The following is a 17,555-nucleotide window of genomic DNA, read 5'->3' on the forward strand; positions in this document are numbered from 1 at the left end:
CATTGCCTTGGTATCATTTCAATAACTCTCCTGTATCCACTATACAACCTCCTGCAAAAATACAGTACATCTTCCACTTCTGGCCAAAATATCCTGCTTGCTATAACAAATGTAATTTGTACCTTTATTTACTTTTATTACCAATAGCTGTCACAAAACATTACATGGCATTATCAGATGAGCAGAAACCTACAAATAAGACTGCTCTAGACACAGACTATAACAATTTAAGATTTTACAACATATTCACCTCTCCAGGATCACTCAACATTAGACCCAATCTTTGGGAAATATTGTATACTCAGTCACCTGCCTCCAATTGGCATACATTTTGACGCTACCCCTCAAATGGCACCGAATTAAAATTTTCATCTACTATTGGGTGTCAGTACATCTGTAAACTTACACTGGAATCTTCAATGATGAAAGTTGTGCAAATTGATAGCACAGTGACTCATTTCTCACTTATACTGTACTGTCTTAAGCATGTCACACTAAATAAAACAGTGCAATATATAGCTGCAGGTGTAAAGATAATAGCTCACATCGCCTATCTTAAGAAAATCTGCAAAATGCATATTTTGCACACATTCAAACACATTTGTCTATTATATTTTGGGTCCAGGAGGTGTAAAACATTGACAATATAGTACAAAGCACAGAAAATATGCACTGTATTAGACCGCATAACTAACTACATTTTCTTCTACCATAATCTAAAGCAGTGCCCCTCAAAGCAAATCACCACAACTATTTTAAGTAATCATTCCATGACCAAGATCTGATCTCTTTTTCTGCAGGAAGGATATAATTTTTTTTTTTTTTTTTATTTTGTTTTGGTTTTCTTGATTCCATGATTGAGCCTGAGGTACAGTCCCCAGGATCCATGCAAAATAGATTATTTGCATTATCAAAGGATTTCTGACAATACTTGAACAAAGTAAACAGTAGGTAGCACTCAGCTGAGAAATTAAAAAAAAAACAAAAAAAAAAAAACTTTGTTCCATTGTAGACAGAAATCGGCTCAAATGATGAAATCTTCCTTGGACTCGAATCAGTTCTCTGAATGACATGAAGGAAATTGCTCTCTGTTTTTTGTGCGAGTGTACTTTGAAGAGAATCAAATTCCTTTTACTGCATTAGGACATGTTGATATTTCATTGGCTGAATGACTGTTTGGCTTCATGTTCCCCAGTAATGGCTTCTTATCCACTGCTGATTAAAGGTGCAGGTCATCATTTATAGTGGAATTATCGAAAGTGAGTTAAAAGTACAGCATTTACTTTGACATATCTTAAAGAGACATTGGTCATAGAAATGTAAACAAGCCAAACCTCAAATTTTCTACAAGGGAGACATACCCACTTGACCAAGGAGTGCTTGTGGTGTGCTCCTTCAGCTGACATGGCATTATTAATCACCTGCATTTAACACTTCAAAAGTTGCATTTTAAATTTAGTACCAGCTAGCAAGATCTAGAATGCTGTGTCAACTAATTTTCCTATATTATCTGAACGCAGAATGACAATGCAGTGGCTACTGCTATGTCTTTTGGACTTAATTTGCATAATATAAATAAAATGCATTATTATTACTAATATGTATGCTTTGTTTCACTGATAAGAGAAAATAACATTAAATATTTCTTTTAACATTCATTCTGGCTACTGTATTCCAAAGTTTTCAAAATAAATGCATGGTTGATGTGCTCACAAGAAAAAAGCACCACGGATACTGAAAGATAAAAATTATTCCATTAGAACGAGCAATTACAAAACTGTAAAATGACTGCTGTTGTTAATTGTGGCAATTACTTCGAGACAGACAAATGTCAAGGCAACAGTAGTCAAATCAGAAAAAAAAATGTCCGTAAAAAGTTATAAACCTAAGACAGGTACAAAAATGTTGCACTGTTAATGTCCATTCCAGTTGTCCGAGATGGAATATAAAACACAGCGTTACAAAATTATGTGCAGGTATGCATCATCTCATGGCGACTCCTGCTGGATGACTTCATTCCAGTCTCACCTACCCCGCTTTATTATCCTCCTTATTGTCCAACGCTGCGCCAACATGAAGTCTCTCTATTTACCTGGGGTCCAAGATAACCCCTTCCACACCACTTTGCAACTATCCCCGATTCTAGACCAGCTGGAAACCACACATTCAAACCAAAGGATTTTTGTGAAAAAGAGCATCTTAACAGGCGAGTGCTGCCTTTCTCAACCAAGAAGAAGTTTGCAAAGTGTCTCTCTCTCTCTCTCTCGCTGAGGCCCAATCCGCCAGTATGACTATATGTTTAGTTTTGTAATCAAATTTTATTGTACCATCATATTTATAACATTTCTAAAAAAATATAATATTAATGCAGAGGAATATAAAATAAGAATCAAAGATAAATGCTAACAATTATTATAATAAAACCAAATATATAAAAGCATTACATTGTAGTGTTTAAAATTAATCCGCAATAGAGTTATTGTTTTGGGCAGAATTGCGAATGTTCAGGAGCCCTCATTCTTTCTTATAAAATAAATACAAGAACAGGGAGAACCTAAAGGCTATAGGCAAGAAGCAGACACGGCCTGCACACGAGTCATTTTGCTCTTTTTTTAACCTGAAGTTGGATGTAAGTTGTGAATACTAACTTTGATCTAAATTCACATGTAATTGTAAATTTTTTGCATTTTTAAAGAATGAAAATATTAAACTTTCAATTTTTACATCATCTCAAAGCACTCTATTATTCTTGTATAAACATAGATTAATTTAAAAAAAATAATTTGTCTTACATAAGAAAAACTAGAAGACAAACACACATGCACAAAAATGATCAGAAATCACTTGTAAAAATCTAACCTAAAACACAAGATTAGGATATTGTTTAAGAAATACCACCTTTATTTATTTGTGCTTAACCAGGGTTCAGTACTTAACAATTTAATTGTGGCATTTTGAAACATTCAGTTCCTGGAGGAGATATGTCAAGAAAAAAGGTTGAGAACCCTTGACCTTGAGATATCAAACAATGTTTGATCACACAAGTGTCTGTGGTTTACTGCAATTACGCATTTACTTTGCTTTTGAAAGGCCTAATGTTTTCCCCAAATCATGCCATGTTATTACTGTTAGCAGTGACCGATATCCAAGATCATGCTATACTTTGCAGCATTGGGCATATACACTCACCTAAAGGATTATTAGGAACACCTGTTCAATTTCTCATTAATGCAATTATCTAATCAACCAATCACATGGCAGTTGCTTCAATGCATTTAGGGGTGTGGTCCTGGTCAAGACAATCTCCTGAACTCCAAACTGAATGTCAGAATGGGAAAGAAAGGTGATTTAAGCAATTTTGAGCGTGGCATGTTTGTTGGTGCCAGATGGGCCGGTCTGAGTATTTCACAATCTGCTCAGTTACTGGGATTTTCACGCACAACCATTTCTAGGGTTTACAAAGAATGGTGTGAAAAAGGGAAAAACATCCAGTATGCGGCAGTCCTGTGGGCGAAAATGGCTTGTTGATGCTAGAGGTCAGTGGAGAATGGGCCGACTGATTCAAGCTGATAGAACAGCAACTTTGACTGAAATAACCACTCGTTACAACCGAGGTATGCAGCAAAGCATTTGTGAAGCCACAACACGCACAACCTTGAGGCGGATGGGCTACAACAGCAGAAGACCCCACCGGGTACCACACCTCTCCACTACAAATAGGAAAAAGAGGATACAATTTGCACAGTTGAAGACTGGAAAAATGTTGCCTGGTCTGATGAGTCTCGATTTCTGTTGAGACATTCAAATGGTAGAGTCAGAATTTGGTGCAAACAGAATGAAAACATGGATCCATCATGCCTTGTTACCACTGTGCAGGCTGGAGGTAGTGGTGTAACACTTTAGGCCCCTTAGTGCCAATTGGGCATTGTTTAAATGCCACGGGCTACCTGAGCATCGTTTCTGACCATGTCCATCCCTTCATGACCACCATGTACCCATCCTCTGATGGTTACTTCCAGCAGGAAAATGCACCATGTCACAAAGCTCGAATCATTTCAAATTGGTTTCTTGAACATGACAATGAGTTCACTGTACTAAAATGGCCCCCACAGTCACCAGATCTCAACCCAATAGAGCATCTTTGGGATGTGGTGGAACGTGAGCTTCGTGCCCCGGATGTGCATCCCACAAATCACCATCAACTGCAAGATGCTATCCTATCAATATGGGCCAACATTTCTAAAGAATGCTTTCAGCACCTTGTTGAATCAATGCCACGTAGAATTAAGGCAGTTCTGAAGGCGAAATGGGGTCAAACACCGTATTAGTATGGTGTTCCTAATAATCCTTTAGGTGAGTGTATGGCATATTATTTTTTAGGCCCTGGGCTTAAAAAAAAAAAAGTTTGGGAACCTCTGCAATAAACTATTTTCACTTAGACAAATGATACTCATATTACTGTAAACTAAGTGAATGTATTAGAACAGAAATTATGGCTATGTTATTTTCTTAGTCTCAGAAGTTTCACTTAGAAGTTTTTATTCAGACATTTTAGTTATACTTATTTAAAAAATAAACTACACAAGATCACTTAAAAACAACTTGTAACAATCTTAATCAGATGAAGCCATATTTTAATTATGCTCTGAACAAAAAGTTAGTCATCTGAATGAACTTTTGGCTAAACATGATAGCAATATTAATTAAAGATCTTAAATATTCAAATTTAGATTTCTGTTTCAGATGGTGAGAGATCTGTGCGATATAAATAGTGGGGTTGATTTGACAAATACGCTGCTGAAATTTATTGTCAAACACTGCAAAATTCTGATAATATGCCATTCGGGGTAGAGCTTTGTATTTTTACAAAGAGATCAGATCCAAAATTAACTCCAATTTAAAAGAAACTGTACTATCCAGTACTGATCTTACTCAATAAAAAAAATAATAAAAAAAAAAGATAAAAAGAAAGCATATACTGCATACTCTATGGCAGATGAGGCTATGCCACCAAAACAGGGTGCAAAAAAAACACAACACATGAATAAAGTTTACAGATATGTGTTTGTGTTATAAATCTCCTCTTAGCTACCTCGGAGATGGAAAGTGTATTTTGATGCAAGGCTCAATCCAAGGTAGTAAGAAATAAATTTATCGTTGCAAGCAAGATTTTACTCTCTTCTGAAGCTGTTTATAGATTAATCCACTTCACAGCCATCAAACAACTATGAAATTCACAGCTTATTTTGTGATAGTCATAAATGCATATTACTCAGTGGAAAAAAAAAAAAAGTATATGAAAAAAAAAAATTCAAAGATTCCTTAGTTGGCAGGCTAATCATTTGCTTTGTGATTCCCAGGAACACTACTGTCAATCCATAAAAAAGTACACCTAAAATTCAATCCATCTATGAAATGGACTTGTGAATTCTGATGTAACCTCTCCAATTTCACTGTTCGACTTGAGGGATTATGTGAATTGTGGCATGATTGCTTAAGTTCATAAAGGTTACCTTAGCAGGCTTTAGATTTTCTATGTGTATTATGAGAAGTAAAGCTGATGATACAGTTGTTTACAAATTTATTGCCAGCTTTCAATATTGTTAAGGGAACTAATATTAAATGAGAATTTTTTTTAGTTTACAGTCACTCTAAAATGTTTAATACGATCTTCAATAAAGACCTAATATATAAAAAAGGAGAAGGAACTAATAACTTGAAAGCCTGGTATTTTATTATTTTATTTATTTAATAAAGTTACACAATACCCAGTGTTTCATGTCTAAAAGTAAAAAGCTACTTTGAACTAAGTAGTTGGACATCTTGCCCGATGGATATGTCAAATTATTTTCTCATTTATTAATTTTTTTTTTCCCCCTGGGACTCTGGAGACCAAATGGCCTATTCATCCATTCAGAACTATTTCAACTTTGGGAATTTCAAATAGAAAAAGACTGCTTAAAGCTCTTCCATATCGCCACAGAGGAGTTAGGTTTGGAATGTGTCTAAGCCATTTAAGAGATTTTCTTTTGTTTCATTGTTGGTCAGACAGCTTGATCTTCTCTTGAATTACAGAGCAAAAGTAAAAGTTTCTTCACTGTTAGAAGGTCAACATGTCTTGATGCAAAAATGCACAACACACACACAAATGCTTAAATGCTGCCCTGAACATTTCCAATTTTAAACATGAGCTTTTCTCACCAATAACAAAGGCACTGTGGTCTAAGAAATGGTCAGCACTACAACCTTAAATCAACTCTGCAGCACAGCAACCAAGCTCTGAAGGTGATACGCGGAAAGGCTACTGTCAGTGCCAAACAAAATTACTTTGCAGATCAGAATGAGCATAGCTGTGATAATGTCATAGTCTGACAACGGTCAGAGGTGGGGGGGAAAAAAAAAAATACAAAAACAACTTAATTGTCTAAATCCCAAAAGTAGGCAAGCAAGCAGTCAAACCAGCACATCTAAATTAATACAAATGCACAAGGCAATGTCAAATTCCCTACATACATATGATAACGTGGGTCCAAAGGCTGCAAGGTACAATGCTGCAAGCCTGGCTTAACATTTAGTGTTCTTTTTTATTTCACCATTCTCTCCCATCACATGATTACTGCACGGCGAATATTACCATGCAACAGAAAAAAAAATGGGTAAAATGAGTTATTAGCAAACACCATGTAAGCAGCAGTTTTCCCACCAATACGTTTCAATTTTGACCTTGACTAACAGAAAATGGTAAAAAAAACTGCTGGGTATAACCTAGGTGCTGAGTACCACTCAGGTTTGAAAACCACCTGAGGCAAGTACTCAGCGTTTTTATTAGTGAACACTGGTTTCTGCTTCACTGTTTTTGCCATGGAAACCACTACTGTTTCGAGTCTTTCTGATGCAGAAATCTTCAACACTGATCATAACTGAGGAGGCTTGCAGCTCCCAAGTTATTTTTCTAGGTTTTTGAATGCAGTTACAGTATATCTTATTTTCAAGAAGTTTTTCATGACATGGTCACTCCTGTGCAGACAAGACTTTTTTTTTTTTTTTAAATATATACACCTGTAAAAATACTTTCTCAGTTTGGTGTCACAGAATTATTAAAGAAAACTTAATAACAGACCCAATTTTTTCTTTTAATGTGATGAATTCACCAGCAGGGTCATAATAATTCCATAAATGAAGACTGATGTAATAAAACATGTCAATAACTAAATAAGGATGACCAAAATGTCTACTACTTCTTTGGCCATCTGTGATTCTTCTCGGAGTGTTTTTTTTTTTTAATTTAGCTGAAGATAAATTCAATATGAAAAATATAAAATAATGTCAAAGGGTAATCTCTTTTTTGTATTCGCTGTTCTTTATATGTTTTTATAACAAAAACATCTCTGTTAAATCTAAATTTTAGAGATCATAACCTAAATGAAAGAAAGATAAATCTAGTGTTGAGTTACTTTTCAACTGAATGTCATTTCAAACAGCAATGAGACAAACAAAGGAATCACTTAAAGATGTCAATTATAAGTAGTTCATACCTGGTTAATTGGCAGGCAGCAAACTCACTACAGAAATTTAAAACACCACTGGAGAATCGCCACAGAATCATGCAATTTGTCATACCCCTACAATTCATAATGGTGTCATCAGACATCCTCAAGACGACTGAAGTCATCAAGTTTGACATCCCCTCTTGACTAGTAGTTATGCAAGGTGTCGTCAACTTTAGCAAAAATGTAAGGGTGCTAATGAAATTCAGCAGTATGATCTGAAACTGTCTGCAAACTTAAGCCTTTTGAACTTACCGTTAAATTTCAGCGTATGTGGCTTTATTGTATTTGACTATTGCCTGTCTAAGCTATCTTTAAATTTGACAGGTAGTGGTGGTGGGTTGTAGAAATAGACATGAGTATCCTTGCTTCTGTCTTTGTCCTTGCAATCGGTGATAAACGTTAAGCTGATCGAACTGTAAACCATATGCTTACAATATGCTTCATGCTAAAAGAAACAAAGTTACTAAAGTGTACACATCTCCTTCAGTAAAGAGTGCTAAAATCCTACCCTGGAATAGATCCTACCTGGAAGAGAAGTGTTTTAGCTCTAACTGGTCGTGACCACATGTTTTGATTAAGAACCTGGGCTTCATACTCTACCCTTACAATTTCCCATTACATATTGAGTAGCATTAGGGTTAGCATCCTGCAAATTGGCTTAATTCAAAACTAAATCCAAGGATAGCTGGTTTTAATTGAGCGCACACAAGTCTGCAAAGCTGCATGCTTATTTTTGGTAATTAACACGAACTTGAGAAATGAAATACTCAAACAAATATGGAGGCTAGACATAAACAACCATTTTTACTTCAGCACCATCTTTTTACAATTTGTTTTCTTTTTTACTGTTTCTCTATACTTACGACTAGTACCAAACTCTTCAAACAAGTGTTTAATTTTCTCCCACTCTGTTGTGTTTTGATTAGTTGGTGCTGCCAAGGGTACAAATGCTCTGTAAAAGGGGAGAAAAAAAGGGGGGAAAAAAAAATCACTTTTCCTGCCAGGTGTAAAAAAAAAAAATGCTTCATTAGGCTGGCTTGTTAACTTATATGGTTAGGCAAATAGTATTATGTAGTACAGATATTGATGTTCTACAGACCCACAAACACAGTTTTTAAACCTAGGTGAGGGATATTTCAAATTTATTGTGTGTATGAATTCATTTACTGTAAAACCAATTCTTACATTTGTTTACTAGATTGAGCAATGTGGTAAAAGTAACATTAAAACAGACAGCAAATAAGTACTCATGGATTTACAATGATCAATTGTGAACTATAAACCAATTATTACCAAGTCATTATCACACTAATAAGCAATAAATTCTTCAATTCCATATAATGTATTTTTTTTTGCTTCTTCCTCTCACACCTGACTAGCCACTTAAATGTTCTCATTCAAAAAATGGACCTATATGTTGTACTTTTACCTACTGAATAACCTGTTGTAAAGGAATACTCTATCTCCAAAACAAAACATCCTATAACTTAAATCAGACAATCTACCAACCATTGAAAAATGTAATTTATGTTTGCTGAAAACAGAAACTTGACCTCTTTTTTACCTCTCCAAGATGCTCTAACTAGGGAGATTAATAAAATAAACAATACTAACAGAATTGTTTTCCAGGCAAATGCTTATTAAGCACAGCAAACTACAACACTGGCATATAATAAAATCATGGCCCAAAAGAGACAATACCTGTACTATAAAACTATATACTTAAAGCTACTGGTGTAATGGTGTACCTACACTGCTGTATTTCATTCATTGTTAAGCAAAGAAGAACTAACCCTCTCACTAACTTAAATTTTACAAATTACAGATAATTGGACAAAAAAAAAAATACAGTTAACTTATGTACAGATCATCCTAATAACACTAATTTGTAGAAGACAAAACATATCAGGATAAAAAAAAATCATAATATTGTGTTTAAGATGTGTATATGCAAATATGCAGAACAGTCTAGAAAAAGGATCATAATTATTATAAACTAGAATAAAAAACAAAGAATGAAATGTCATTGCTATAAAAAGTTAAAATTATATACAAATACAGAGAAGCAACTTGTAAGAGGAATGTTCGAATTTGTTGAAAGAATTTTAAAAATGTTTTAAAGGATAAGTTAATCGTTTTCCAAGTTTTTTCTTCACAATCCTGGTATATACTGTATTAATTTATATCACATAAAATTGTCTTCTAAATTGAAACCAGCTTACAAAGGGACTGAAGAGCCCCAGGGTCCAAAGATGAATGAAAAAAGCCGTAAAAATAAACATCCATGTTGAAGGGACAAAGGTTTAGATTTAAGAAAACATGACTTCTGTGTTTATAAGGCATCCCTGTGATAAATAAAGGAAATCAGAAATCTATTTATCACAGATTCTTGGATCTATTTTTCTTGAGGTAACAGCACATTTCTTGTTTGCTTATCTGCTCACAGCTGCCATTGTGGATGGAGTTTAGACTTAAATAAGGAAGCTAATCAGCACAAACCAAACCTGTCTGAAGCGGTTTAGTGCAATTGTGTCTTTTGAGGAAATGGTTTGAAAAACTGCATATGAATGGAACTTGGTATCTGCAACTAAATATCTATGTATTTTAAAATTAATATTTAAGAATCTGTTTTCACATAAAATTGTATAGACCTCACAAACACCTTTAAGTCATACATTCAATATAACTGACGATTATAGAAGAAAACAAACATCATCACTGGTTTAACAGACATTTGCCAAGTTTACTAAGGCTGACCCCCAAATCTGTTTCCTTCACTCTCTGCAGAGCTAGGCATTCTTTGGTGTGAGACCCAATGCTTTATTTAATGAAAACAATATAAAGTGAAAAAAGGGAAACAAATATCATACAGAACAGATGTCATTACCTAAATTAAGAAATTACAAGTAATGCTGAAATGTAACAGACAGTTATTGGACAGCTTTGAGTGGTTTTTGTCCTGCATGCAAGGCTCATGAACACTCAGATCCCAGTGAAACATTTTAAAAAAATAAATCCGTTCAGAAACAAAAGCTCTACACCTGCTCTGCATCATAGGCTAGGGCAGCCAACAATTTTACCTTGCAATTTCAACAGAGATGATAATTATGCATCGAGGGGCAATTCAAAAATGTTATGCTTAAGAAATTTAAACTACAATTAGTCAGAGACCCTCCACAAAGAACAGCATTTTCATATTACATGAATTAGAATCTGCAGTCTATGAAAGCTCCACTAAAGATTTTAACTACACAACACTGTAAAGCCCTGGTAAAATTCATGCATTTAATGAAGTCTACTGATGCACGCAACTACATTCTAATTTAGCTTTTTTTTTTAATATATAATTTGACTCATTGTTACAAAAATGTTTAATAAACAAAAGTGTGGTAACTGACTCTTTGCCACTAGTTAAATAACTTCCCAAACACAACTGAATGTTACACTATGCGTAGGTTTTGTAACTTGATATTTCTGATGTTGCTATTTACCTTTTAACAATTAATATATTTCTCTCTCTCTATTTTCCATCTATTGTTTATTTAGTCTCTGACCTGAACGATATGTCCCACACAACAGTACACCCTTTCTCCCAGCCCTCCTCCACTTTTCACACCACACTCTTAAACAACTTTAGACTGTTTCTCTTGATCACAAAACAAGTAATCTGTCAAGGTAAGGACTAACAGTTGTAATGAATTATGTTGTTACCATATCCATTTTTAAAATATTCCTTTCAATACCTACAACTAAAAGAAAGATATTTTTTGTCTTTATATGTCAACAAAATTTAGTGTAGCCAAACATCCAAATGAAAATTGGCAAAATTATTGAAAATTAAGAATACTTACCCTACTAAAAGAAGCGCAGCACACACAACAATAAAACCAAAAGTGTACTTGAGTGCATTTTTAACTTGCTGTAAAGGAAAAAAAAAAAATTAGGATGTGTGTGTATACATATTTATTACATCCTTCAAGCCAACATGGAAAAAAGGAACTATATATTCCATATGACACAAAGAAATCAAGCTATTTCAAAAGAAAAAATATATGCATTAAAACAGGAATACATTATTTAAGTTAATTTATGACTTCTACTAAATAACATCCACTTATCTTTCTTAATGCATTCTTGTTTATCTGGCCCTAAAGAGGGGTGACGTGTTGCATATTTTTTGGACATGCAAGTATGAATTTCAAAATAAATATCTCAATTCTACTACTACTAACTACAGCACGCAAATATATTCTCATGAATGTTTTATTATTTACTATTGAAATTAACCATTTTTGTACAGGAGTGACCAGAATCCAAAATAATGAATCTCTCCAAGATTGCCTATGTAGGGCTGTAACCCCACGAACTATTACAGGTGTCTGCTCTTAAATACATAACTCATTATTTAGGTATTCTATTTTATAGGCATATTGCATCATAGGACATCAGCAAGAAAAAATGGCATTAAAAAAAAGTTAAAATGTCAGATCCAGCAATATTTTGAGGAAGAAAGCAAGTGTTGTGCTAGATCTGTAAATGTTTGCAAAACAGTTGAACCAGATGAATGTTGAATTATAGTGGTGCTTCACAGTTAGTGAACCCTTCAGAAATTTCCATATTACTGCATAAATATGACTTAAAACATCAGATTCTCATACAAGTCCTAAAAGTAGATTTGGAGAACCCAGCTAAACTCATGAGACAAAAATATCACACTTGGTCATTTATTTATTGAGGAAAAATCACCCAGTATTACATATTTGTGAGTGGCATTTAAATGTATGTGAACCTAGCACGTAGTTTGCAGGTGAGATTAGAGTCGGATGTTGTCAATCAGATGTTGGCTCCCGGTTAAGTTTAGGGTGGATTTCAAAATCCTCCTTTTAACATATAAAGCATTAAATGGCCAAGGTCCGGCTTACTTGTCTGAACTTATCATGAATTACAAACCAGAGTACACATTAAGATCTCAAGATGCCTGTCTGCTTAGGATTCCAAGAATTAATATAATAACAGTGGGAGGTCGAGCTTTTAGTTACAGGGCCCCTAAACTGTGGAGTGGTCTGCCTGCTACTATAAAAGAGATGCCCCTTCGGTCTCAGCTTTCAAATCCCAGCTGAAGACTCACTACTTCAGTTTAGCATATCCTGACTAGAGCTGCTGATTAACTATACAGACTGAATTTCTGTTGTTAGTCATTAGCACTAAAACATAAGTAACATGATAGTTAGAATTTGTTATGAACCCTCACCTATTCCGTTTCTCTTCTTGGAACTCAAATGTGGCACTTGGTTCCACGGCCCACCTGCCGAGTTGTTTTGCCTGCCTAAAGTAAAGTCGTTTCTGATGGAGGATCGCAGGAATCGTGGGGTCCTTTCATCAGATTGGCTGGCCCAGTGTCATTTCAGCTGTGGAATGGCCAAACAGGGGAGGCAGCTTGATGGCTGAGGTCTCCAGGACTCTGAACAAATCCAAATCATATTACGGGATATCTACTGTTAAATTCTGCTCCGCACTTGTAAAATCTGTATACTGTATTGAGGACTTGTTCTGTTCTGCGTATTGTATTGACCCCCTTACCTGGAAAGGGGACTCTTTTTGAACTGCCTTACGCAAGGTTTCTTCCATTTTTTCCCTACAAAGGTTTATTTGGGAGTTTTTCCTTGTCTTCTTTGAGAGTCAAGGCTGGGGGGCTGTCAAGAGGCAGGGCCTGCTAAAGCCCATTGTGGTGCTTCTTGTGTGATTTTGGGCTATACAAGAATAAATTCTATTTTGTTGTATAATCAGTGCGAGTCACATTTACGCAGGAATATGGAAAATTCTGAAGGGTTCACAAACACTTAAGCAGCACTGTACTGTACATGCAACTTAAATATTCTTCAAAACCCGTCAATTCAACAAACAGAAGAATGCAAGAACACTTCCAATATTTTTTCTCCCACAGGCAGTACATGAACAGTGAGAATAAGGAAGGATCATATCTCGCTGTCTCAAACACTGCCTTCAGCAGGGGTGAATGTAAGATATTAAGAGTCTGAGAGGCACGGTTTTCTTTCTCATCACGGGGTGAGTGGGGCACAAGGGGAGTATGGTAAAGAGCATGTCTTTCTTCTCACACTGCTGTGAATGAGACAAGCAAGCATGCAGGAGACACACTTCTTTCCTGTGTCACTGCACATCATAGTGAGCGGCACATCATAGTGAGCGAGACTGCCCAGGAGTATGACATACAGTAATCCCTCCTCGATCTATGGAACGCAACCCCCACGATAGAGGAAACTCTGCGAAGTAGAAACCATATGTTTTTTATGGTTATTTTTATATATTTTAAGTCCTTATAAACTCACCCACACTGTTAATATTATTAGAAACTCCTAGACATGAAATAACACCCATTAGTCAAATGTTTAAACTGTGCTCCATGACAAGACAGAGATGCCACTTCTTTCTCACAATTAAAAGAATGCAAACATATCTTCTCTTCAAAGGAGCGCCGTCAGGAGCAGAGAATGTCAGAGAGAGAGAGCGAGATAAAAGCAAACAATCAAAAAATCAATACGTGCTTTTGTGCTTTTAAGTATGCCGAAGCACCGCGATAAAGCGGCATTTTGTAGAGGAGCCTCCGTATGCTCTAGGCAAACAGCCTCTGTGCAAACAGCCCCTCTGCTCACACCCCCTCCGTCAGGCACAGAGAAAGTCAGAGAGAGTGAGAAAGAATGAGAAAAGCAAACAATCAAGCACCGCTCGGAAAGCACATCGTATATCATTGAGGAGTTTTATTTAATATGTAATACATGCTCTGATTGGGTAGCTTCTCAGCCATCTGCCAATAGCGTCCCTTGTATGAAATCAACTGGGCAAACAAACTGAGGAAGCATGTATTTTAAATTAAAAGACACATTGTCCACAGAAATCCGCGAACCAGCGAAAAATCCGTGATATATATTTAGATATGCTTAGATTTAAAATCCGCGATGGAGTGAAGCCGCGAAAGTCGAAGCGCGATGTAGCGAGGAATCACTGTACTTCTAGAGGATTATAGGAAAAAAGTATATGACACGCAATTTTTAATTTGTCTTTTTTATTTCTATTGTATTTTATATTTCAATGCCAGCAAACACAAGTTATGGTGTTATTGTATATTTATATCTGTCTATTTACCTATATAGTTTAATATAGTTAAGCAACTAAGAATGTAACTACATATTGTACTGTGTCTAAAATTTGTGTATGACAAATGCAATTCGATTTGACTGAAGTCTGATTTGAAGAATTGCTGATGCATCAAAATGAAAATTCTTGGCCAAAATCGAATATAAGAAACCAGAACACTGAATGGCAAATAAGTTTCTTCAGTTATTTTTGGCTCTTTTCTTTTTGCCAATTGTGTAAGACCTAAATTAAATCAATTTTACTTCTGATATATTATTTTCAAAGAAACTTAATTATAAAGCTGCAAGCTGATGAAAAATATGTTTTTATTATTTAAATTAGCTTTTTCAAAGAGGACATATAAATAAAATTAATATAGATACAATTTTTTTTTTTATTTTTACTTAAATTGAATTTGCTTATTGGGTTGCTTTGACAGAAGGCCTTTATTTTTCTTTGCTACCAGGAAGTTTCATGGTCATTAAATAAGGTAGAGTGGTAGCACTTTGGCCAAGGATCTGTGCTGGTATCTAGAAGATTGCCATTTCATATTCCATTACTGCCAGGTGCAATCCTACTCCATTTGGTCCATGAGCAACGCCCTTAACCTGAAAATTGCTCCTGGAGCGCTGTATAATAGATGATCTTGTGCTCGGACCCACAAAGGTCATGTGAAAAGACATTTTCCCCTTGGGAATTAAAGTATACAAAAAAATAATAAATGTTTTGTAGTAAATTGTAAATGCTTTGAGGGAAAATGGCTGTCTCAGCCTCTGAATTCACTCGGTGGTGTTGCAGATAAGCACTGCTTGTCAATCATTAACCTGAGCCTTTTGAGTTATATAAAAGCTGTTGCATCTTACTAAACAATAGGAGACCACCCTTTGTTGTGGATAGGACAGCTTCAAAACTTCAAACAGCACACTTGTGTGTGTTTGTCCCCGGACTCTAATAAGAAACTTTAATAAACATAAGCTACACAGGAACATAAAATGCATGCAATGAAAGTAACTGTTGACAAATTATGAAGAAGGCGTCATTTCGTATATAAATTGTGAAATGATAGATTAACAGTGCAAGAGTACAGCTGCTACAGATGCTGTACTGAGTGAAGCAACTATTTCCGAATGAAAAGTATGTATTGCCAATGCTATTCAAAGTATGAACTGCTAGAAGGGAGTCCAGCGTCATCACCTTTCTTTGTGAGACAGCATGAGACACTAATGCTGTAGAACAGAGGAAAAAATGCTTGACTTTCTTAAAAGCCTACCCAGTGGACCAGTTGTTAGAGAATCAGTATTAATCATCTTTCCCACGGGCAGACCAAAGTACAAACAGATATTTGGATAGCTAGAATTGTCCTTTCCTACTATAAAGATCCTGCACATTTGGTGGATTACACATTACTACAGGTAAAGGGTACAACTGTATCACTGAGCAGTTTCCTCGAACAATTTTATAATACATTTGGCATAAAAAGAAGATCACATTTAAACAATAACGGCCAATGATGGACATTAGATAGACATCACACTGTAATTCCGTCATTTAGCAGTCTGTAATGCCATCTTATGATGAGGTACAATAAGCAGACCAAAATTTTGGTCCAGTTATTTGTCAACATTTACAGTTAATAGAATAGTATGTATTTAACCAACACATATGTGAGGGCAATAAAATAAAAATAATCTCTCTGCGTTTGCTCAGCTTGCTGTTAAGCACTGCATAGTCTTTACTTTTCACAATAAAAACAACAGCATCTTTTAAAATGATTTTACTGGAGTGTACTGCCACAATAATATGCTCTTTAAAGTATGTGATTTCTCGTAACTTGCTGTTTGCCGACTAGAACTAGGTGAATTACACAATTTTTTTTTTTTTTTAATTTAAGATGAGAAAATACTAACATTACATGCATATATTATATTAATAATCTGCATAAAGCAATGACAGTAAAGTATAAACTGAAAACTGCCCTTCCCATTGGAAAACATCCTAGTATTTTAATGGCTTCTTCTCAAGGTGAAATCTGGTCATAACAGGGTTTATTGTGGCCGAAATACTATGCAAGCATTTCCCTGATGGAAGTAACGACAGAGACATGCTGTGGCAAAATATTATTAGCAATTTATCAAAGCAGACATTTCTGTGCTTGTGTGAAGGTTGCTCCACCTTGTGTTTACAAATGAACATATTTTCATGGCAGGGTACAACACCCATCATTATTAGTAACAGATGTAGCTGCCAAATCACGCCACAGGTTAGATCATCTGAACACTCACATGTGTATTTCTAGCATGAACATTTAATAACAACAAAGACAGGAAAACCTTCACACAAGAGGTAGGTCAGAAGCATCTGCAAACAACTGTCAGCACAAGTGGATTTCACTATGGTAGACTGAATGGATCGTCAATAAAGGGATATAAAACTGATTGAAGTAATTAAGACACTTTTCTTATAAACTTACTGAGCACTTATTGAGATTATCATCATCCTTTTCTTCATAATAGAAGTAAACAAAGGGTATCCAGAGGAAGACACAAAACAGGATAATGGAATATAAACCTGCAAAACAAAATAACAAAAAATAAAAAAGATTAAAAACATTTTGTTAAATTTTACCTAACTTTTTAAAGTGCAATCCTCTTCAAAATTTACTGAACTAACTTGGGATTAAAAAAGAAGTATCTATCTATTAATATAGACATCAAGCCTGAAGAATCACAGCAGTGTGGAGTAGGGGGTTTGACTGTCTGTGACAATAGGGCACTACCATTCATTTATTGCCTCCTCTGTAAGTGGTGTGATTGATCTAATCACAACTGAATTTTATTTATTTATTTTAACTTG

At 35.2% G+C, this 17,555-nt stretch overlaps 1 protein-coding gene across 1 annotated transcript in view; it reads right to left on the reverse strand.

Moving 5' to 3' along the window:
* lmbrd1 (LMBR1 domain containing 1) overlaps positions 1 to 17,555 on the reverse strand; it is a 93,155-nt gene that overhangs the window by 47,042 nt on the left and 28,558 nt on the right. The window contains exons 4-6 of the mRNA XM_039737929.1: positions 17,173 to 17,270; positions 11,402 to 11,469; positions 8,414 to 8,502 (exon numbers count right to left, since the gene is read on the reverse strand). Coding sequence (XP_039593863.1) covers positions 8,414 to 8,502; positions 11,402 to 11,469; positions 17,173 to 17,270 — 255 coding nt within the window. The remainder of the gene's footprint in view (positions 1 to 8,413; positions 8,503 to 11,401; positions 11,470 to 17,172; positions 17,271 to 17,555) is intronic.

Source organism: Polypterus senegalus, chromosome 16 (assembly GCF_016835505.1).
Source record: "Polypterus senegalus isolate Bchr_013 chromosome 16, ASM1683550v1, whole genome shotgun sequence".
NCBI lineage: Eukaryota > Metazoa > Chordata > Cladistia > Polypteriformes > Polypteridae > Polypterus > Polypterus senegalus.